Consider the following 15,905-nt stretch of genomic DNA (forward strand, 5'->3'; position numbering starts at 1 on the left):
TCATGTAAGCCAGGTATGGGATTGTCCAATCCGGTATGACATGCAAAGCTGCCACCAATTGAGCCTCCGGGTCAGGAATAGCCAACTCCTCCTCTGTTGGTACTTTGACCGACGGATTATGCAGCACGTCAAGAAAGACATTTGGTGGGACTGGTTTACGCTGAGAACCAAGGCGGCTTAAAGTGTCCGCCGCTTCATTCTTTCGCCGGTCTATATGGTCCACCTGATAACCCTTGAAGTGACCAGCCATTGTGTCCACCTCTCGTCGATATGCAGCCATGAGTGGGTCTTTAGAATCCCAAGTGCCAGACACCTGTTGGGCCACCAGATCTGAATCCCCAAAACACTTAACCCGGCTTAAGTTCATCTCCTTAGCCATCCGAAGACCATGGAGCAAGGCCTCATATTCAGCTGCATTGTTAGTACAAGGGAACATTAAACGGAGGACATAACAAAACTTGTCACCTCGTGGGGAAGTTAGTATGACTCCAGCCCCCGAGCCCTCCAACTGCCTGGATCCATCAAAGTGAATAGTCCAATATGTGTTATCTGGCTTTTCCTCTGGTGCCTGCAATTCTGTCCAATCATTGATGAAGTCCACGAGTGCTTGGGATTTAATTGTTGTGCGAGGTATGTATTTGAGCCCGTGAGGTCCAAGCTCAATAGCCCATTTGGCAATCCGGCCAGTTGCTTCTCTGTTTTGAATGATATCTCCCAGAGGGTCTGAACTGACCACTGTGATAGGATGACCCTGAAAATAATGTTTAAGCTTCCGGCTTGCCATAAACACTCCATACACCAGCTTCTACCAATGTGGATACCTCCACTTTGACTCAATGAGCACTTCACTGATATAATAAACCGGCCGTTGAAGCGGATATTCCTTGCCAGCTTCCTTGCGTTCCACCATAATAGCCATGCTAACAGCTCGGGCATTAGCAGCCATATATAGCAACAATGGCTCTTTATCGATCGGGGCTGCAAGCACAGGCGGTTCAGCTAACTGCCTCTTCGGATCCTCAAATGCTTTATCAGACGCCTCGCTCCAGAAAAAATCATCTAATTTCTTGAGCATCTAATATAAAGGGATAGCCTTCTCCCCAAGACGACTGATAAACCGGCTCAAAGCCGCAATCCGGCCGGCCAAACGTTGAACGTCATTGATACACGCCGGTTTAGCCAAAGATGTAATTGCTGAAAAAAAATTCCGGATTAGCCTCAATGCCTCTATTTGACACCAGAAAACCCAAGAGTTTGCCTGCCGGAACACCAAAGACACACTTTTCCGGATTGAGCATCATCTTGTAAACCCGGAGGTTGTCAAAGGTTTCTCTCAAATCATCTATCGATGTTTCCTCCTTCCTAGACTTTATCACAATATCATCCACATACGCATGAACATTGCGCCCAATCTGCTTATGAAGACAATTCTGAACACAGCGTTGATAAGTCGCCTGGGCACTTTTGAGCCCAAAGGGCATGGAGACATAGCAGAAGGCTCCAAAGGGAGTTATGAAAGCTGTCTTCTCCTAGTCCTTAACTGCCATTTTGATCTGATGATAACCAGAATAAGCATCCAGAAAACACAAACGGTCACAACCCGCCGTAGCATCAATGATCTGATCAATACGAGGGAGGGCAAAGGGGTCTGCAGGGCAAGCTTTGTTCAAGTCTGTGTAATCCACACACATACGCCAAGTACCATTCTTCTTAAGAACCAGCATCGGATTAGCCAACCACTCTGGGTGAAAAACCTACACGATAAACCCTGCGGCCAACAACCGAGCTACCTCTTCACCAATAGCCTTGCGCCTTTCTTCATTGAAGCGGCGGAGAAACTGCCGGATCGGTTTAAACTTAGGATCAACATTAAGTGTGTGCTCAGCGAGTTCCCTCGGTACACCTAGCATGTCAGAAGGTCTCCATGCAAAGATGTCCCGGTTCTCACGGATGAACTCGATGAGTGCGCTTTCCTATTTGGGATCCAGGTTAGCGTTGATACTGAACTGTTTGGATGAATCGCCAGGAACAAAATCAACCATCTTAGTATCTATGGCCGATTTAAACTTCAACGCCGGATCGTGCTCCATAGTTGGCTTTTTCAAAGAAGTCATATATGCCGGATCAACTTGGTCTTTATAAAACTTCAGCTCCTCCGTGGCACAAACCGACTCAGCATAAGCCGCATCACCTTCCTCACATTCCAAAGCGATCTTCCTGCTCCCATGTACTGTGATGGTCCCCTTATGACCTGGCATTTTAAGCTGCAGATAAACATAACACAGCCTTGCCATGAACTTAGCATAAGCCGGTCGCCCGAACAAAGCATGATACAGACTTTTGATTTTTACCACCTCAAAAGTCAATGTTTCTGATCTTGAATCATGATCATCTCCAAAAGCCACCTCTAAAGCTATCTTGCCCACTGGATATGCAAACTTACCAGGCACCACACCATGGAAAACGGTGTTTGACGGTTTAAGATTCTTATCTGTCAACCCCATACGACAGAAGGTATCATAATATAGGATGTTGATACTACTTCCCCCATCCATGAGTACCTTAGTGAACTTATATCCCCCAACTTGAGGGGCCACCACCAATGCCAGATGACCCGGATTGTCAACCCGGGGCGGGTGATCCTCTCTACTCCATAAAATGGGTTGCTCAGACCAGCGCAAATACTGAGGCACCGTCGGTTCAACAGAGTTCACTGCCCTCTTATGAAGCTTCTGATCACGTTTACACAAGCTAGTGGTGAAGACATGATATTGCCCCCCATTTAACTGCTTAGGATTGCTCTGATAACCTGACTGTTGCTGCTGCTGCTGGTTCCCCTGATGGTTGTAACCTCCCTGGTTGCCTTGGTGCCCTTGATTGATGTGTTCGGTTTGATTACCCTGAAATCCTGAACCGGAACTGCCACCTCCGTAACCCGGCCCGTGGAAACCACCTCCTGAACCGCCGGGCGGGCCATTATCGTACTGAAGCATATTGGAGTTCTTGAAATCTCGCATGATATAACAATCCTTCCAAAGATGCGATGTCGGCTTCTCCTTGGATCCATGCTTTGGACAGGGTTGATTTAACACGCGCTCCAAATTGGGGCCTGAACCTCTGCCTCTCTGGGGCTGCTTGCCCTTACGGCGCTGACCATTCTCCTGAGCATTGGTGTTAGCCACAAAGTCCAAACTGTTGTCGGCCTTGCGTTTACCATTGTTGACATGGCCTGCCGGATTATGTTGCTGCCCCTTGGTGTTGCCGTTCTTTTTCCCTTTCCCCGGTTTGTCCTCCTCTAAGTCAGGGTCTTGTTGGGGAACGTAGCAGAAATTCAAAATTTTCCTACGTGTCACCAAGATCTATCTATGGAGAAACCAGCAACGAGGGGAAGGAGAGTGCATCTACATACCCTTGTAGATCGCTAAGCGGAAGCGTTCAAGAGAACGGGGTTGAAGGAGTCGTACTCGTCGTGATCCAAATCACCGGAGATCCTAGTGCCGAACGGATGGCACCTCCGCGTTCAACACATGTACAGCCCGGTGACGTCTCCCATGCCTTGATCCAGCAAGGAGAGAGGGAGAGGTTGAGGAAGACTCCATCCAGCAGCAGCACAACGGCGTGGTGGTGGTGGAGGAGCGTGGTACTCCAGCAGGGCTTCGCCAAGCATCGCAAGAGACGAGGAGGGAGAGGGGTAGGGCTGCGCCAAGAAGGAGAGGAACTCGTGTGTCTTGGGCAGCCCAAACCTCAAGTATATATAGGTGGATGGGAGGGGCTGCGCCCCCACCTAGGGTTCCTCCCTAGGGGTGGCGGTAGCCCCCAGATCCCATCTGGGTGGCGGCCAGGTGGAGGGGGAGAGGGAGGCGCACCAGGCATGGGCCCTAAGGCCCATCTGCCCTTAGGGTTTGCCCCCCCTCCTCCCCTTAGGCGCCTTGGGCCCTTGTGGGGGGGCGCACCAGGCCACCTGGGGCTGGTCCCTCCCACACTTGGCCCATGCAGCCCTCCGGGGCTTGTGGCCCCACTTGGTGGACCCCCGGGACCCTCCCGGTGGTCCCGGTACGTTACCGATAAACCCCGAAACTTTTCCGGTGACCAAAATAGGACTTCCCATATATAAATCTTTACCTCCGGACCATTCCGGAACTCCTCGTGACGTCCGGGATCTCATCCGGGACTCCGAACAACATTCGGTAACCACATACAAACTTCCTTTATAACCCTAGCGTCATCGAACCTTAAGTGTGTAGACCCTATGGGTTCGGGAACCATGCAGACATGACCGAGACGTTCTCCGGTCAATAACCAACAGCGGGATCTGGATACCCATGTTGGTTCCCACATGTTCCACGATGATCTCATCGGATGAACCACGATGTCGAGGATTCGATCAATCCCGTATACAATTCCCTTTGTCTAGCGGTATTGTACTTGCCCGAGATTCGATCGTCGGTATCCCGATACCTTGTTCAATCTCATTACCGGCAAGTCTCTTTACTCATTCCGTAACACATCATACCATGATCAACTCCTTGATCACATTGTGCACATTATGATGATGTCCTACCGAGTGGGCCCAGAGATACCTCTCCGTCACACGGAGTGACAAATCCCAGTCTCGATTCGTGCCAACCCAACAGACACTTTCGGAGATACCTGTAGTGTACCTTTATAGCCACCCAGTTACGTTGTGACGTTTGGCACACCCAAAGTATTCCTACGGTATCCGGGAGTTGCACAATCTCATGGTCTAAGGAAATGATACTTGACATTAGAAAAGCTTTAGCATACGAACTACACGATCTTTGTGCTAGGCTTAGGATTGGGTCTTGTCCATCACATCATTCTCCCAATGATGTGATCCCGTTATCAACGACATCCAATGTCCATGGTCAGGAAACCGTAACCATCTATTGATCAACGAGCTAGTCAACTAGAGGCTTACTAGGGACATGGTGTTGTCTATGTATCCACACATGTATCTGAGTTTCCTATCAATACAATTCTAGCATGGATAATAAACGATTATCATGAACAAGGAAATATAATAATAACCAATTTATTATTGCCTCTAGGGTATATTTCCAACAGGTCTTTGGTATTATCTGAATCGGCGTATTTAACCAAAGCGGCCATAAGCGTTGACATATCATTGCAATGACGTTTGAGCCTTCCTAACTTCTATTTGAGCGGCAGAAAACGGCAATTGCCCTCCAACGTTAGCACTGCGGTATCTACATTGATAAGATCTGACGAATGCAAAATAGCTGAGACCCGTTTTATCCAATGAGTTGTGGACTCCCCATCCTCTTGGACACAAGCGGCCAGATCCACAATTGACATGGGCTGCTTACAAGTATCTTTAAAGTTCTGGACAAACCGGTGCTTCAATTCGGCCCATGATCCGATAGAGTTAGTGGGTAAGCTCTTCAACCAAGTACGAGCTGTTCCCTCCAACATCATGGTGAAGTATTTAGCACATACTGCTTCATCCACATCTAACATCTCCATTGCCATCTCGTAGCTTTCAACCCATGCCTCTGGTTACAGATCGGTGGTATTATTGGGTACCTTACGAGGTCCTTTGAAATCCTTGGGCAGTCTCACATTACGCAAACGGGGGTAAGACACGGCACCCCTAAGGAACTGAATACCACACCTGGCTCCACTGAAGCGGTAGGGTGAACCGGAGTAGGTTGACAGGCTCCGTGCAGAGCTGCTAACTCGGCCTCTCGACGCGCGCGACCATGGTCTACCACATCCTGCGCATTAGCACCTCCCCCTGCTGGGTTGTGCCCTCACTGCGGATTACGGTGACGTGCGCTGCTTGATACGGTCGGTTCATCCTCCACGTGCCTGCTGTAGCTCCGCTTGGATGGGGGGTGGAATGAATCCTCTCGCGGCTGTGTGAATATGCCTGCTACTGGTTTAGAGCTGTTTAAAGGAGATCTCTGGCCCGTCATGCCTCAATTGCAACTGGTGATTCGCCGTCGGTCGGGAGGGCTGCCAATCGTGCGGCGGCCACAATGTTGTCCAACGGGTTGGAGTAATGCCCGGGAGGTGTTGGAACATACTGTGGCACAATGTTTTTCTGACGAGGCGGGTCCATTGTGCGCGGCTGAACCGGCGCTCCTGTTCCTGGCGCCTCCGTCCGGTTTAATATTGGTTGGTTACTAGTTCCTGCTCCTGGCATATTGAAGAGATTTCGTGGCTCATAACCCAAGGGGAGATGCGGTCGGTATCTTCTTCTCATGACTTCTTCGGAAGCGTTCTAATCCAGCCTAATCCGGTAGACCTGAGCTTCCAACTCGGCCCATTCTGTAGCCATCCTAGCGTTCTCTGCCGCTAGGTCCGCTTTAGCCTGAGCTATCTGATCTTTCACCTTTGCAATCTCCGCGTTGTGCTGATCCCGGGCTGCTGCATCCACCTCTGCGGCCATCAATGTTTCCAAAGTGTCGAACAAGTCAGACAGGACTTGAGCCGGCGGCGGCGCAGAGCTTCCTGCACCCGCTGGCGTGGCCGTTGTTGAACCGGAGAGTATTGCTGTGGCGGCTGATGAGTGAGGTGCTGACTGTGTACCGGCCATGAAGATGGCGACCCGGTTTGGCAGATCAGGAGAGTCCGGAATACTATTACCCTCGGAACCTCCACTAATCTGGCCATCCTGCAACTGATAGAGCGATTCGGTCTCTCCAGAAGACTCTCGTCGGAACAGGCAACGGTTTCTCCATCGGACGTCGGTCTGTCCTCGTATTCTGCTCCATGGATGACACCTACGAAAACATGCTTCGCCATGGGCTGAACCGGGGAAGGGCTTGCACGCTGAGCCGTCTCGATGATGTCGGTGCAGGTGTCCGGTTCAGGGCCCGGTTCGCCAATCTTGCCGATGAAGACATGAATCCCACCAAAGGGGACCCGGTACCCGTATTCGATTGAATCGGCCTCGGGGCCCCATCCTGCGTTGTCAATGTAGAGCTTGTCGCGGCGACTCTTTGTCATCCGGCCCACAACGTATCCCTTGAGTCCATCAAAGCTGCCCTTTAAGAACTCGAAACCATCATGCGATAGCCCCACGGTGGGCGCCAACTGTCATGGGTTTGTCACGGCAGATGTCCTCATGAAAGGACTTAGTCGTGGAGCCATCGCAACGGGTTAGCTTAAAGGGGTTAAACCGGACAAGGGAACACGGGAGTTTATACTAGTTCGGCCCCTTCGATGAAGGTAAAAGCCTATGTCTAGTTGTGATTGGTATTGCTAGGGTTTCGAAGACCAGGGAGCGAATCCGCTTTGTTTGGCTCTCGAATTATTGTCTGTCGTCCCTAAACCACTGCCGGGTCGTCCCTTTATATACATAGGTTGACGCCCGCCGGTTTACAGAGTCCCGAAGCCAGATCATAAACGTGTCCGGTTCGGTCTCTACACTTCCTATCTTACAATGCAAGTTACATAATTAGGTCGGTTTACATCTACAGGCCTTAACTCGCCTCTGGGCCTTGGGCCTTCATAAAGCGCTGTCATTCTTACGTCTTCATGGGCTTCTAATCTTCATAAAGCTAATCCGGTTACTCGTGGCTGGTTTACGTCCAATAGTAATATCCCCAACACAGGGGTCGGGTGAGGGTGTCAAAATGTGCGCGTTGATGCATGTGTTGCATGCGACCGTGCGAGGGATGAACGAATTGAGAGAGATGGTTGTTGTGTTACGGATGCTCCTCTCTCTGTCTCTCTCTCTCCCTCTCTCTCTCTCTCACACACACACAAGTAAGGCCCTGTTTGGTTCCAGATAAGTCACCAACTTATAAGTCGAAAAGTGCAAAAAGTGACTTATTTTGCCAAACGGACCCAACTTATAAGTCACCCCAACTTATAAGTCATAAGTTGCTCCACCCCAACTTAAAACTTATAAGTCACCCCTTTTTACGTGGGTCCCGTCACCTTTACATTAAAAAACAAGGTGGGAAGGTGTGGTCAGGTGACTTATAAGTCAGATGACAACCAAACAGGCGTGACTTATAAGTCACTGATTTTAAGTCACCTGACTTATAACTCAAGTGACTTATTGGAACCAAACAGGCCCTAAACTAGAAGACCGTTCTCTCATGTATACACAACGTATCGGCATCTGTCTATGTCTCACTCATGCATGATCATTTGCACATTCACACCTCTCTATGTCTGTATCACACGCAACCGTCTCCACATTGCCCTTCCGCCACAACACACATATGGACACATACACACGTTCTCTCTCAGTCACACACACAAAATCAGTATTAAAAAAAACTAGGGCGCACCTAAAACGTCCAAATCCAAATAAATACGAACTGGAGCTAAATTCAAATATATGGAAATATTGCAGCGTCAAGAACTTTCACAGGAAAAAATTGAGTAATATTCGAGGATTGTTTTCACACACACAAAAAGGTTCGGTGGATGTCCTTCGAGCGCGACACGGTGACGCACCGTTCGATCGACCGTGCGGCCGCGGTTCACGCGCTTGCACAGGATTCCGTATCGTGGATGTGGTACTAACTAATAAAAGCGCTGCCTAAGTCTAATGTTTACGTGTACTAGTACGGTTTTCTTTTTTTTCACCATTTTTTATTGTCGACACATATCTACCTTTTTTCAACACGCTATGTATATTTTTTTATACGTCAGGAACATTTCTTTATACACATCTAACATTCTTAAATATATTTTTTGATGTGGACATGTCTACTTTTTTCATACACATTGTATGAAACATTTTTTATACATGATTAATATTTGTTTTCCCAAATACATGTTTTGATATCTACTTTTTCTCCACACATTGTACATGAAAACAAGAGGCGTTCAAGCTGTGAAGAGTACATGGCCAACCTCAGGCAGATGCATCCAGAGCTCGTCCCCGAGAAGCGCCAGACCTTAAGAAGGGGCTTGACAACACGAACAAGACTAGGCCGTCCGAGAGGCAGCCCACAGCAGAAGTGATCACACTTCCATCGAACTAGTTTAAATTTGTATTGTGCAACGTAGCTTGAACTTAATTATGCAATCAGTTCAGGTTTCATGTGCTTTGATGACAAACAATTTGAACTAAAACCATACCACTTATTTCCAAACAAAGGGAATACTTAAATAAATCACAAAGACATAAACTACAACTTGCCAAGTTGGTATTGGGCCTTTGGCGTACCCTGGCTCAGGGTTTTAATCCTAGCTTATGCAGCATTCTCATATATTTTCTGGCTTTTCACTATAAGATCTATGCTTTTGTCAGAAAAAACTAGACATATGCATCTTTAGAAAATCTGACAATACATCAGTCCCTGTTTTCCCCATTGGGACAGCAGGTCCATCCAATTTAAAAATTATGAGGCATGCTAAGTAAAAAAGATTATAAGCTTCACTGTCAGAATAGCATATGTAGCAATGGAACAATTGACATGACAAAAGACACATGTCTATAAACCCACTAAAGCTAGAGCAGATTGCAAAAAATCACCACACAGCTAGGAGCAGGATGCACTGCCATATTGCACCTGAGTGGCCTTTGTATTACACCATTATTACCCAAGAGGTTTCTGCTTGTTTTAAACCGCCAATGCATGGACCCAATTCAAGAAAGACTGCTTCAGGATCAGCTTGTCAGGACCATCACTTCTGCGAGGGGAACAGATCAACCTGAGGAGCACCAGCAACACCATTGCTGCCTTGAACAGTTCTTGGTTTCAAGCGCAGCTCAGGTGAAGATGCAAGGGCGTTGACGGCCTCTTCTGGAGGTAAACACCGCTTTGAGAAGTACATGCCTATTCCTTTCGTCTTAGAGGGACGATCGGCTACGGCTTTCGTCTTCTGGGGACGATCCACTGAAAAAACGAAAAATGGTTGGTGAGGTGCAACATTCCTACTGAGAAAAGAAGGATGTATAGGGTAGTTACCAGGTGGTGAGGAAGTTAAACCAAGCTTGTCAAGAACCTCTTTCTTAACCTGCAGCCAAATAAGAGCAGAACACCTTAATACAGTGAAATCTTTGATCCATGTAGTCTGTTCTCAGCTAGTAATCATGCTACTATAGTAAATGAGCAGTGATAATCAGGTATTAAGGTGTCCTGCCAAGTGTTAGTATTCTGACCTGCCAGCGGTTATCAACAAAGTCAGATATCTCCCTCACTTTATGGTTCAGTTGAGTCTTCTTAACAGTCGGAAATTTCTGGTGCAGTAATTCCACCAGCTTGTGGACACCATCTCGACTTGACTGTATCACCTGAACCTGTGGTGGAGTTAAACAAAGAATAATTAAACAAGACTTAAAAATGCTACCTCCATTCAAAAGGGAAATACAAACAAGTTGCGACTACTTACAATTTCTTGCAGGTCTGTATCTAGTACAGAGGATGCAGCTGCAGGGCTACTTTTTGCATTGGACTGGTTGGTTTCTTCAGAAGCAGCAGATGAACTGTCAATGGCTGGCACATCAACAACTCCACCCCCTGGACAGATCCGCATTGAAAGAACTTGCAGACAAAGTTGCTCAATCTTCGAACTTCCCTTGAGATCTTGGGCGGTCAATAAGTCAGCCTTTTCATGAGCTAAGTTGGATATTACTAGAGGTTGACTCTTGCGGAGAGCCTGTTCAGTCAGAGTGTTAAGCACTTTTTGCTGGCGTAGTAAAGTTCTGAATTCCTCAACTTCTGGACACTGGCTGGTTGGCAAACTACTGGCATCATCAGCCTTTTCATCCAATAGACTTTCTACCTGAATGCCCTGCAGGAAAGAAACTCCAAATGTTGAATTGCAGAACAATATTTCATTATGATGGATAGTTGGGAATGGGGATGCATCAATCAACAAAAAGCATGTGTATTTCTTTTATTTCTTGCTTAAGATAGCATTATAATTTTATTATCTTTGTAACAGCTTTGACAGAAGTTGTTTGTTCAACAAGATAAAGGGGATAACAAGTATTGCAGGTCAGCCTAGTTAAATGCTAGAGAATGCTTTGCTGTCTATCACATCTGAATGCAGATTTAATCTTGTCTGTCTTGCGCTTTTGTTAACTCTGAGGTGGTAGGGACATGCTTGGATGTAAGCATACAGGCAAAAACATGTGGAATAGAATTTCTACCTTATGTTGACAGAACAATTCATTTACTCAATGTTAGAAGAGTATACCTCACTATCCGAGAGGTAACCATCAGGGACGACAAAGCTATCTTCCTCTTCTTCATCTGTGATCTTGGAATCTTCTTCATCCATAACCTCATCAGTGTCCTTCTCACAATCAGAAAGGCTCTCACCAGGATCCACCTGTGCAGCAAACATAACATGAGTATCTCTTGGGAGAAAGGAAGGACGACAAAGCAAGATCATTGGCAATTACCTCCTCCCATTCATCATCACTGTCAATTTCATAATCAAGATCAGGGTCCATCATAAGTGGACACTTTGGACGAATTACAGCACTGCAAATGAATATAAAACATAGCATGATATGGCAGTAGATTGAAAAACATCAAGAATTTATTGATATTTTTCAGATTAAGTTTTAACCTTTTCTTCCTCCAAGTCCCATAATATGCTGGCCTGTTACTTTTGGCAAATTGCAGAAGCTTTCTCTTTATGAATCTAGTTGGCAGAGAATTATCATTACGGGTGACATGACATTCAACCTCACTGGCGGGAAGCATATCAATGTCATTTCCTAGTTTATCTGGTTCATTTTCTTGACCTGAATTGTGACAAGCATCTTCATTTGGAGCAGAAAGTATTTCATCGATCATGTCATCTGAGGTTTTTTGAAGCTTCAGCTCTTTAAACGCCTCCTTGGGTTTGTGTCTGATACCCCATCTGGAGGACCTGTTATAGTTTGATAACTTTTGCCAACCAGTGATCTGCAACCTGTGATGCATTCCATTCAACACATAAGTGGCATATCTAAAGCATATAAAAGGGCACAGTAAGACTACAATAGTTCATTAATGTTAGTTTTCTCTGGGAAAGCCTCATGCATATTCTGTTTTCGAGTGACCCCATGAATGTGTTTAACAAGCTAGCCTACTATCATAAGGAATACTGACATTAGGAGATATTGCTCACCTCTGAAGGTACTCCAAAGTCCAGCTCTCTTTCAGATTGAAGGAAGAATCAATTATTGATGTAGCAGCTGATATCTCTTTTTTCGTAGTGCCTGGATCAACAGAGTGTGCATCTGAGTCATTCTCTCCAGATTTAGGTTTTTCACTGTCATTACTTTTGAAAAGGCGCTGCATTAACGAAGCTTGCTTCTGAATGGCCAGTTGTTTCTTGAGTTGCGCAGCTTCCTTCTCAAGACGCTTCTGTTCTTTATCAGCTTCCTCTTGCTGCTTCTTTTGTTGTTTTCTCATTTCAGCTTCTTCTTTTTCACGGCGCTTCTGCTCTTTCAGTGCATCCTCTTGCTGCTTCTTTTCTTGTTTTCTCATTTCAGCTTCTTCTTTTTCACGGCGCTTCTGCTCTTTCAGTGCTTCTTCTTCCTGCCTCTTTTGTCGTTTCTTTACTTCAGCTTCTTCCTTTTCACGTCTTTTTTGTTCTCTCAGTGCCTCTTCTTGCATTTTCTTTTGCTGTTTCATCATCTGATGTTCCTCTTTCTCCTGGCGTTTTGTTTCCTTCTGGGATTGTTTTTGCATTTTCAGAATTGATTGTTCCTAGAATTTAGTGGTACACAACATGACATTAGTGGATAAAACAGAAATGCAGTTCACTTGGAAAACGGCTGTTGTAATATGGCATGTTGCTCTTACTCAAAAACAGATAACCTAATTTATGTTGGAATGTTATACAAGAACTAACATATCCACTGAATCATTGTAGTTGCAGATCAAATGGCAAAACCAACAATCTCAGATTAGCAGGTCTATTATGATATCATAATTTATTTAGGAAGAAACAAGGCTATATTGGCTCAGAATTCACAAAAGTGCTAAGCAATCCAATATAACGACAGCTTGGTTGTGCATATGTATTATGAGTTCACATAAGAAAATTAAACTGGTTTCTGAAAGTTCAAATAAGGTGCAGCAACTTAATGTATACAAGTTTGTCAGTATCTTCATAGCATCTATAGAATACATAGCTAATCCCATTCTCTGAAATTCTTTAAATACTTGCGTGCTGCAATTTTTTTTAAATGATGGAAAGAAAAGAGATACTAACATTAGCAGGAGCATTTCCATTTGGCAGCTCAGAGCCATTCACAGCATCTACTCCACCAACAGTTCCCTCATTATTTTCCATCACTTGCATTGACTGATCTGTTGATTCTACATCTTTGGCACCCCTTTATTCACAAATAAATACACACATATTAGGGCTTCAAATCCTTAAGGTTCAGATAAGATGAGCATGCCAATGCCTACAAACAAAACACAATGTGAAAGGCACGCACACACCTTTGAATGTTGTTCTTTTGTGTCACTCTTTCCACCATTGATCTAATCCCTTCCAGGTTCAGTGCTTTGCTTAACTTTGTTGATACTTTTCTAAGTTCATTTACTTGACCTTCAGCTCCTGTAGATTCCAGAGCTGACAAAGTTGCTGCAATAGCCAATAGAGATGCAATTAGGGAACAGAATACAAAGCTATGGAGTAGGCGAATTCACAGTTCTAATTAGATGTCAATGAAAACTAACTTGCAACAACATTTCAAGACAAAATTAACAGCAAAGCATATCATAATATTCAAAGAACGGGCACACAACTTGAGCCATAAATTTGCATATTAGCTGTCAAGCATTGATAGATGGAAGTTCAAACATGGTGCAAGAAGATATGTCTTACAATGGAGAGCAGTGATCCTCTCATGGATTTTCTTTCTGGCAGTTCTCCGCACACTTAAAAACCCACGCGTTCTCACAGGCAGTACCTTCAGATCTCTTACCTGCAATTAACAACCCACCACAAGACATCAAGACATATTAATTTAAACAGAGCCACTCTTTCTGGATTAAAATAGCATTGAACTGAACTATCATGGCACTAACTTGTAAATGAACAACATAGGATAGGATTTACCTCCCAGCACCAAAGAGAAAGCTCTGATTCATCTTCCAACACATCAGCATCAGCGCTAGATTGTCCGTACATCATCCTCTGCCCAATGAGCAGCACGGAGCTGCGGACCGAAGCCACAGAGACGCCCTCTGTTCCCTTGAGCTTCTCAAATGTCTCATCCACCAACTTGGATAGCCCAAGATTGCTCTCCTCCAGCAAGCACCCAATCATGGCATTGGTTGACAGATTTCCACCACCATCGAGCTGCATCTTGTGCCCAGAAACCTCCTTGTAGTACTCGAACAAGCCCTGGAGCTCCTGGCCGCACCCGGCAGCAAGAGTTTCCTTCTCTGCAGGAGCAATCACAGGGCCGTTGGAAGCCCTCTTCCGCTTCAGCTGCTTCTGCACTTGGACGATGGTATCCGCCAGTGTAGCAGCGGGAGACTGCGTCGGCGGCACCATCTGGCTCGGAGCTTGCGCTGGGGTCGCATCGATATCCATCGCATCGCTTGATTCGAGCTCGGCAGATCGGTTGAGCACGACCGGGCCGTCAGACTGCATCTGCGACTGCCCCAACCTGGCGCCTTCGCCGCCAGGGGCTTCGGGGCAAGCAGCGCCACCGCCAGCCTCCATTGTGGGCAGCGATTGGCGGTTAGGTTCAGATCGCAGATCGCAGATTTACGGAGATTTCAGTTGTCGCAGACGCCGTCTCAGGTACAGGCACGGCAGCGCATTCCTCGGCCCCGCCCCTTCGATGAGCACGGCCTGGGTAAAGAATCAAGATCTGATCGGATTCGGCATTTCATGGCTGCAGAAAGACGGAAGAAGGAGACGAGCAGAAATCTAGGGTTCCTTACCGGCAAAAGGTCCCGCGCCGGGTCGCCGCCGTCGAGGGCGCCGCTTGCGAGAGAGACGGCCGAATTCCTTCCCGTGGAGGCGGCACGCGCGCCTCGGTGTGGATCGGGGCAGGGAGCACGCTGGCCGCGAGAGGGGACGGCGCGGGGGAGGGGAGGGGAGGGGAGGCGGCGGTGGGATTGGGGAGATGGGGGGAGGCAGGAGGGGGAGAAGACAACGCGCGGGGGCGGGTTTAATTTGGAGAATGGGAGCGAAGGTCTGCCGCTTCCCCGCGCGTCCGATGGATTTCTACTCCTCCCACGCCCCCCGGCGCGCGCGCCACAAGTTTCGCCCGAGCCCACGCCCCGCGCAAAAGGAAAGTAGGAAAAAACTTGGCGCGCCACGGGCGGTTTTCGCACCGCGGCGATTGCTTCGCGGGCTCGCCCCGCCAAAAACGAAACTGAGGACCAGCGAGTCAAAACTATAGTTGTGCGGTGGGCCAGGGAGGGAGTAGGACCCTCTACGTAGTGAGACGGGTTGTCTTCTTTTTTAAAAGAGAGAAGAGTATCCCTCAAAAAAAGAGTGGGGGGAGAGAAAGCGAATGCTCGTTGATTTTCTCCTTTCTACTACTGTATTTGTACAATTGAAATGCGAGACCAAGAAAACCAGTCTCAATCTAGTGTCAAAAATCTCTACTCCCAATAAAGCAGTTGGTAGCCTGATACGGTTTATTTTCGTCCGGTTTACTTCGTCCCACCACCAGCCCCTCTCACTGGTTTTTCTCCCTTCCATTAAAAAACCAAATCTCGGGAGATATCAGTGGTACCTTGCGATTGTTGTCGTTAGCGGGGTTGGTGAGGCTCCTGGGCAGCTCGTGGAAGGCCTCAACTTCCAGCATCTCATCTTCCCAGCCCGGCTCGGGAAACGAGCAGGGGCCATCCTCCGGTGTGTACTCCTGGTCCACCATGTGGGGCACATAGGCTTCCGAAGTCGCCGCTCCAGAACCCTCGCCTAGGTGTCTTGGCCTTACGCCGTCGAGCCCTGCGCCCACCCCGCTGATGGTT

The 15,905-nt window shown here is 47.1% G+C and overlaps 1 protein-coding gene across 2 annotated transcripts; it reads right to left on the reverse strand.

Annotated features, from left to right (window-relative positions):
- Window positions 1–9,363: 9,363 nt before the first annotated feature.
- FAS1 (chromatin assembly factor-1 (FASCIATA1) (FAS1)) lies at window positions 9,364–15,003 on the reverse strand. Of its 2 annotated transcripts, XM_048675378.2 has the most exons (13): window positions 14,865–15,003; window positions 14,029–14,772; window positions 13,795–13,894; window positions 13,407–13,551; window positions 13,171–13,294; window positions 12,079–12,662; window positions 11,533–11,880; window positions 11,363–11,444; window positions 11,155–11,289; window positions 10,345–10,746; window positions 10,115–10,252; window positions 9,921–9,969; window positions 9,364–9,848 (listed from the first exon to the last, which is right to left on the reverse strand). In XM_048675378.2, the coding sequence occupies exons 2-13, from the start codon at window positions 14,638–14,640 to the stop codon at window positions 9,637–9,639; spliced, it is 2,931 nt and encodes a 976-aa protein (XP_048531335.2). In that variant the 5' UTR covers window positions 14,641–14,772; window positions 14,865–15,003; the 3' UTR covers window positions 9,364–9,636. The 2 variants fall into 2 exon arrangements, with proteins under 2 accessions (XP_048531335.2, XP_087377598.1); XM_087521472.1 differs by having other exon boundaries at window positions 9,364–9,969.
- Between the last annotated feature and the right edge of the window lie 902 nt (window positions 15,004–15,905).

The sequence above is a fragment of the Triticum urartu genome, chromosome 5A (genome assembly GCF_056163025.1).
Source record: "Triticum urartu cultivar PI428250 chromosome 5A, HENAU_Tu73, whole genome shotgun sequence".
In the NCBI taxonomy this organism is placed as follows: Eukaryota; Viridiplantae; Streptophyta; class Magnoliopsida; order Poales; family Poaceae; genus Triticum; species Triticum urartu.

What these genes read in the sequence shown, in the direction of transcription:
- FAS1 (XM_087521472.1), bottom strand. Translation starts at nt 14,640, where the DNA reads ATGGAGGCTGGCGGTGGCGCTGCTTGCCCCGAAGCCCCTGGCGGCGAA. An exon ending in GTGATGATGAATGGGAGGAG is followed by an intron (nt 11,290 to 11,362) that starts GTAATTGCCAAT and finishes TTTGCTGCACAG; the next exon opens with GTGGATCCTGGTGAGAGCCT. An exon ending in ATACAGACCTGCAAGAAATT is followed by an intron (nt 10,253 to 10,344) that starts GTAAGTAGTCGC and finishes ACTCCACCACAG; the next exon opens with GTTCAGGTGATACAGTCAAG.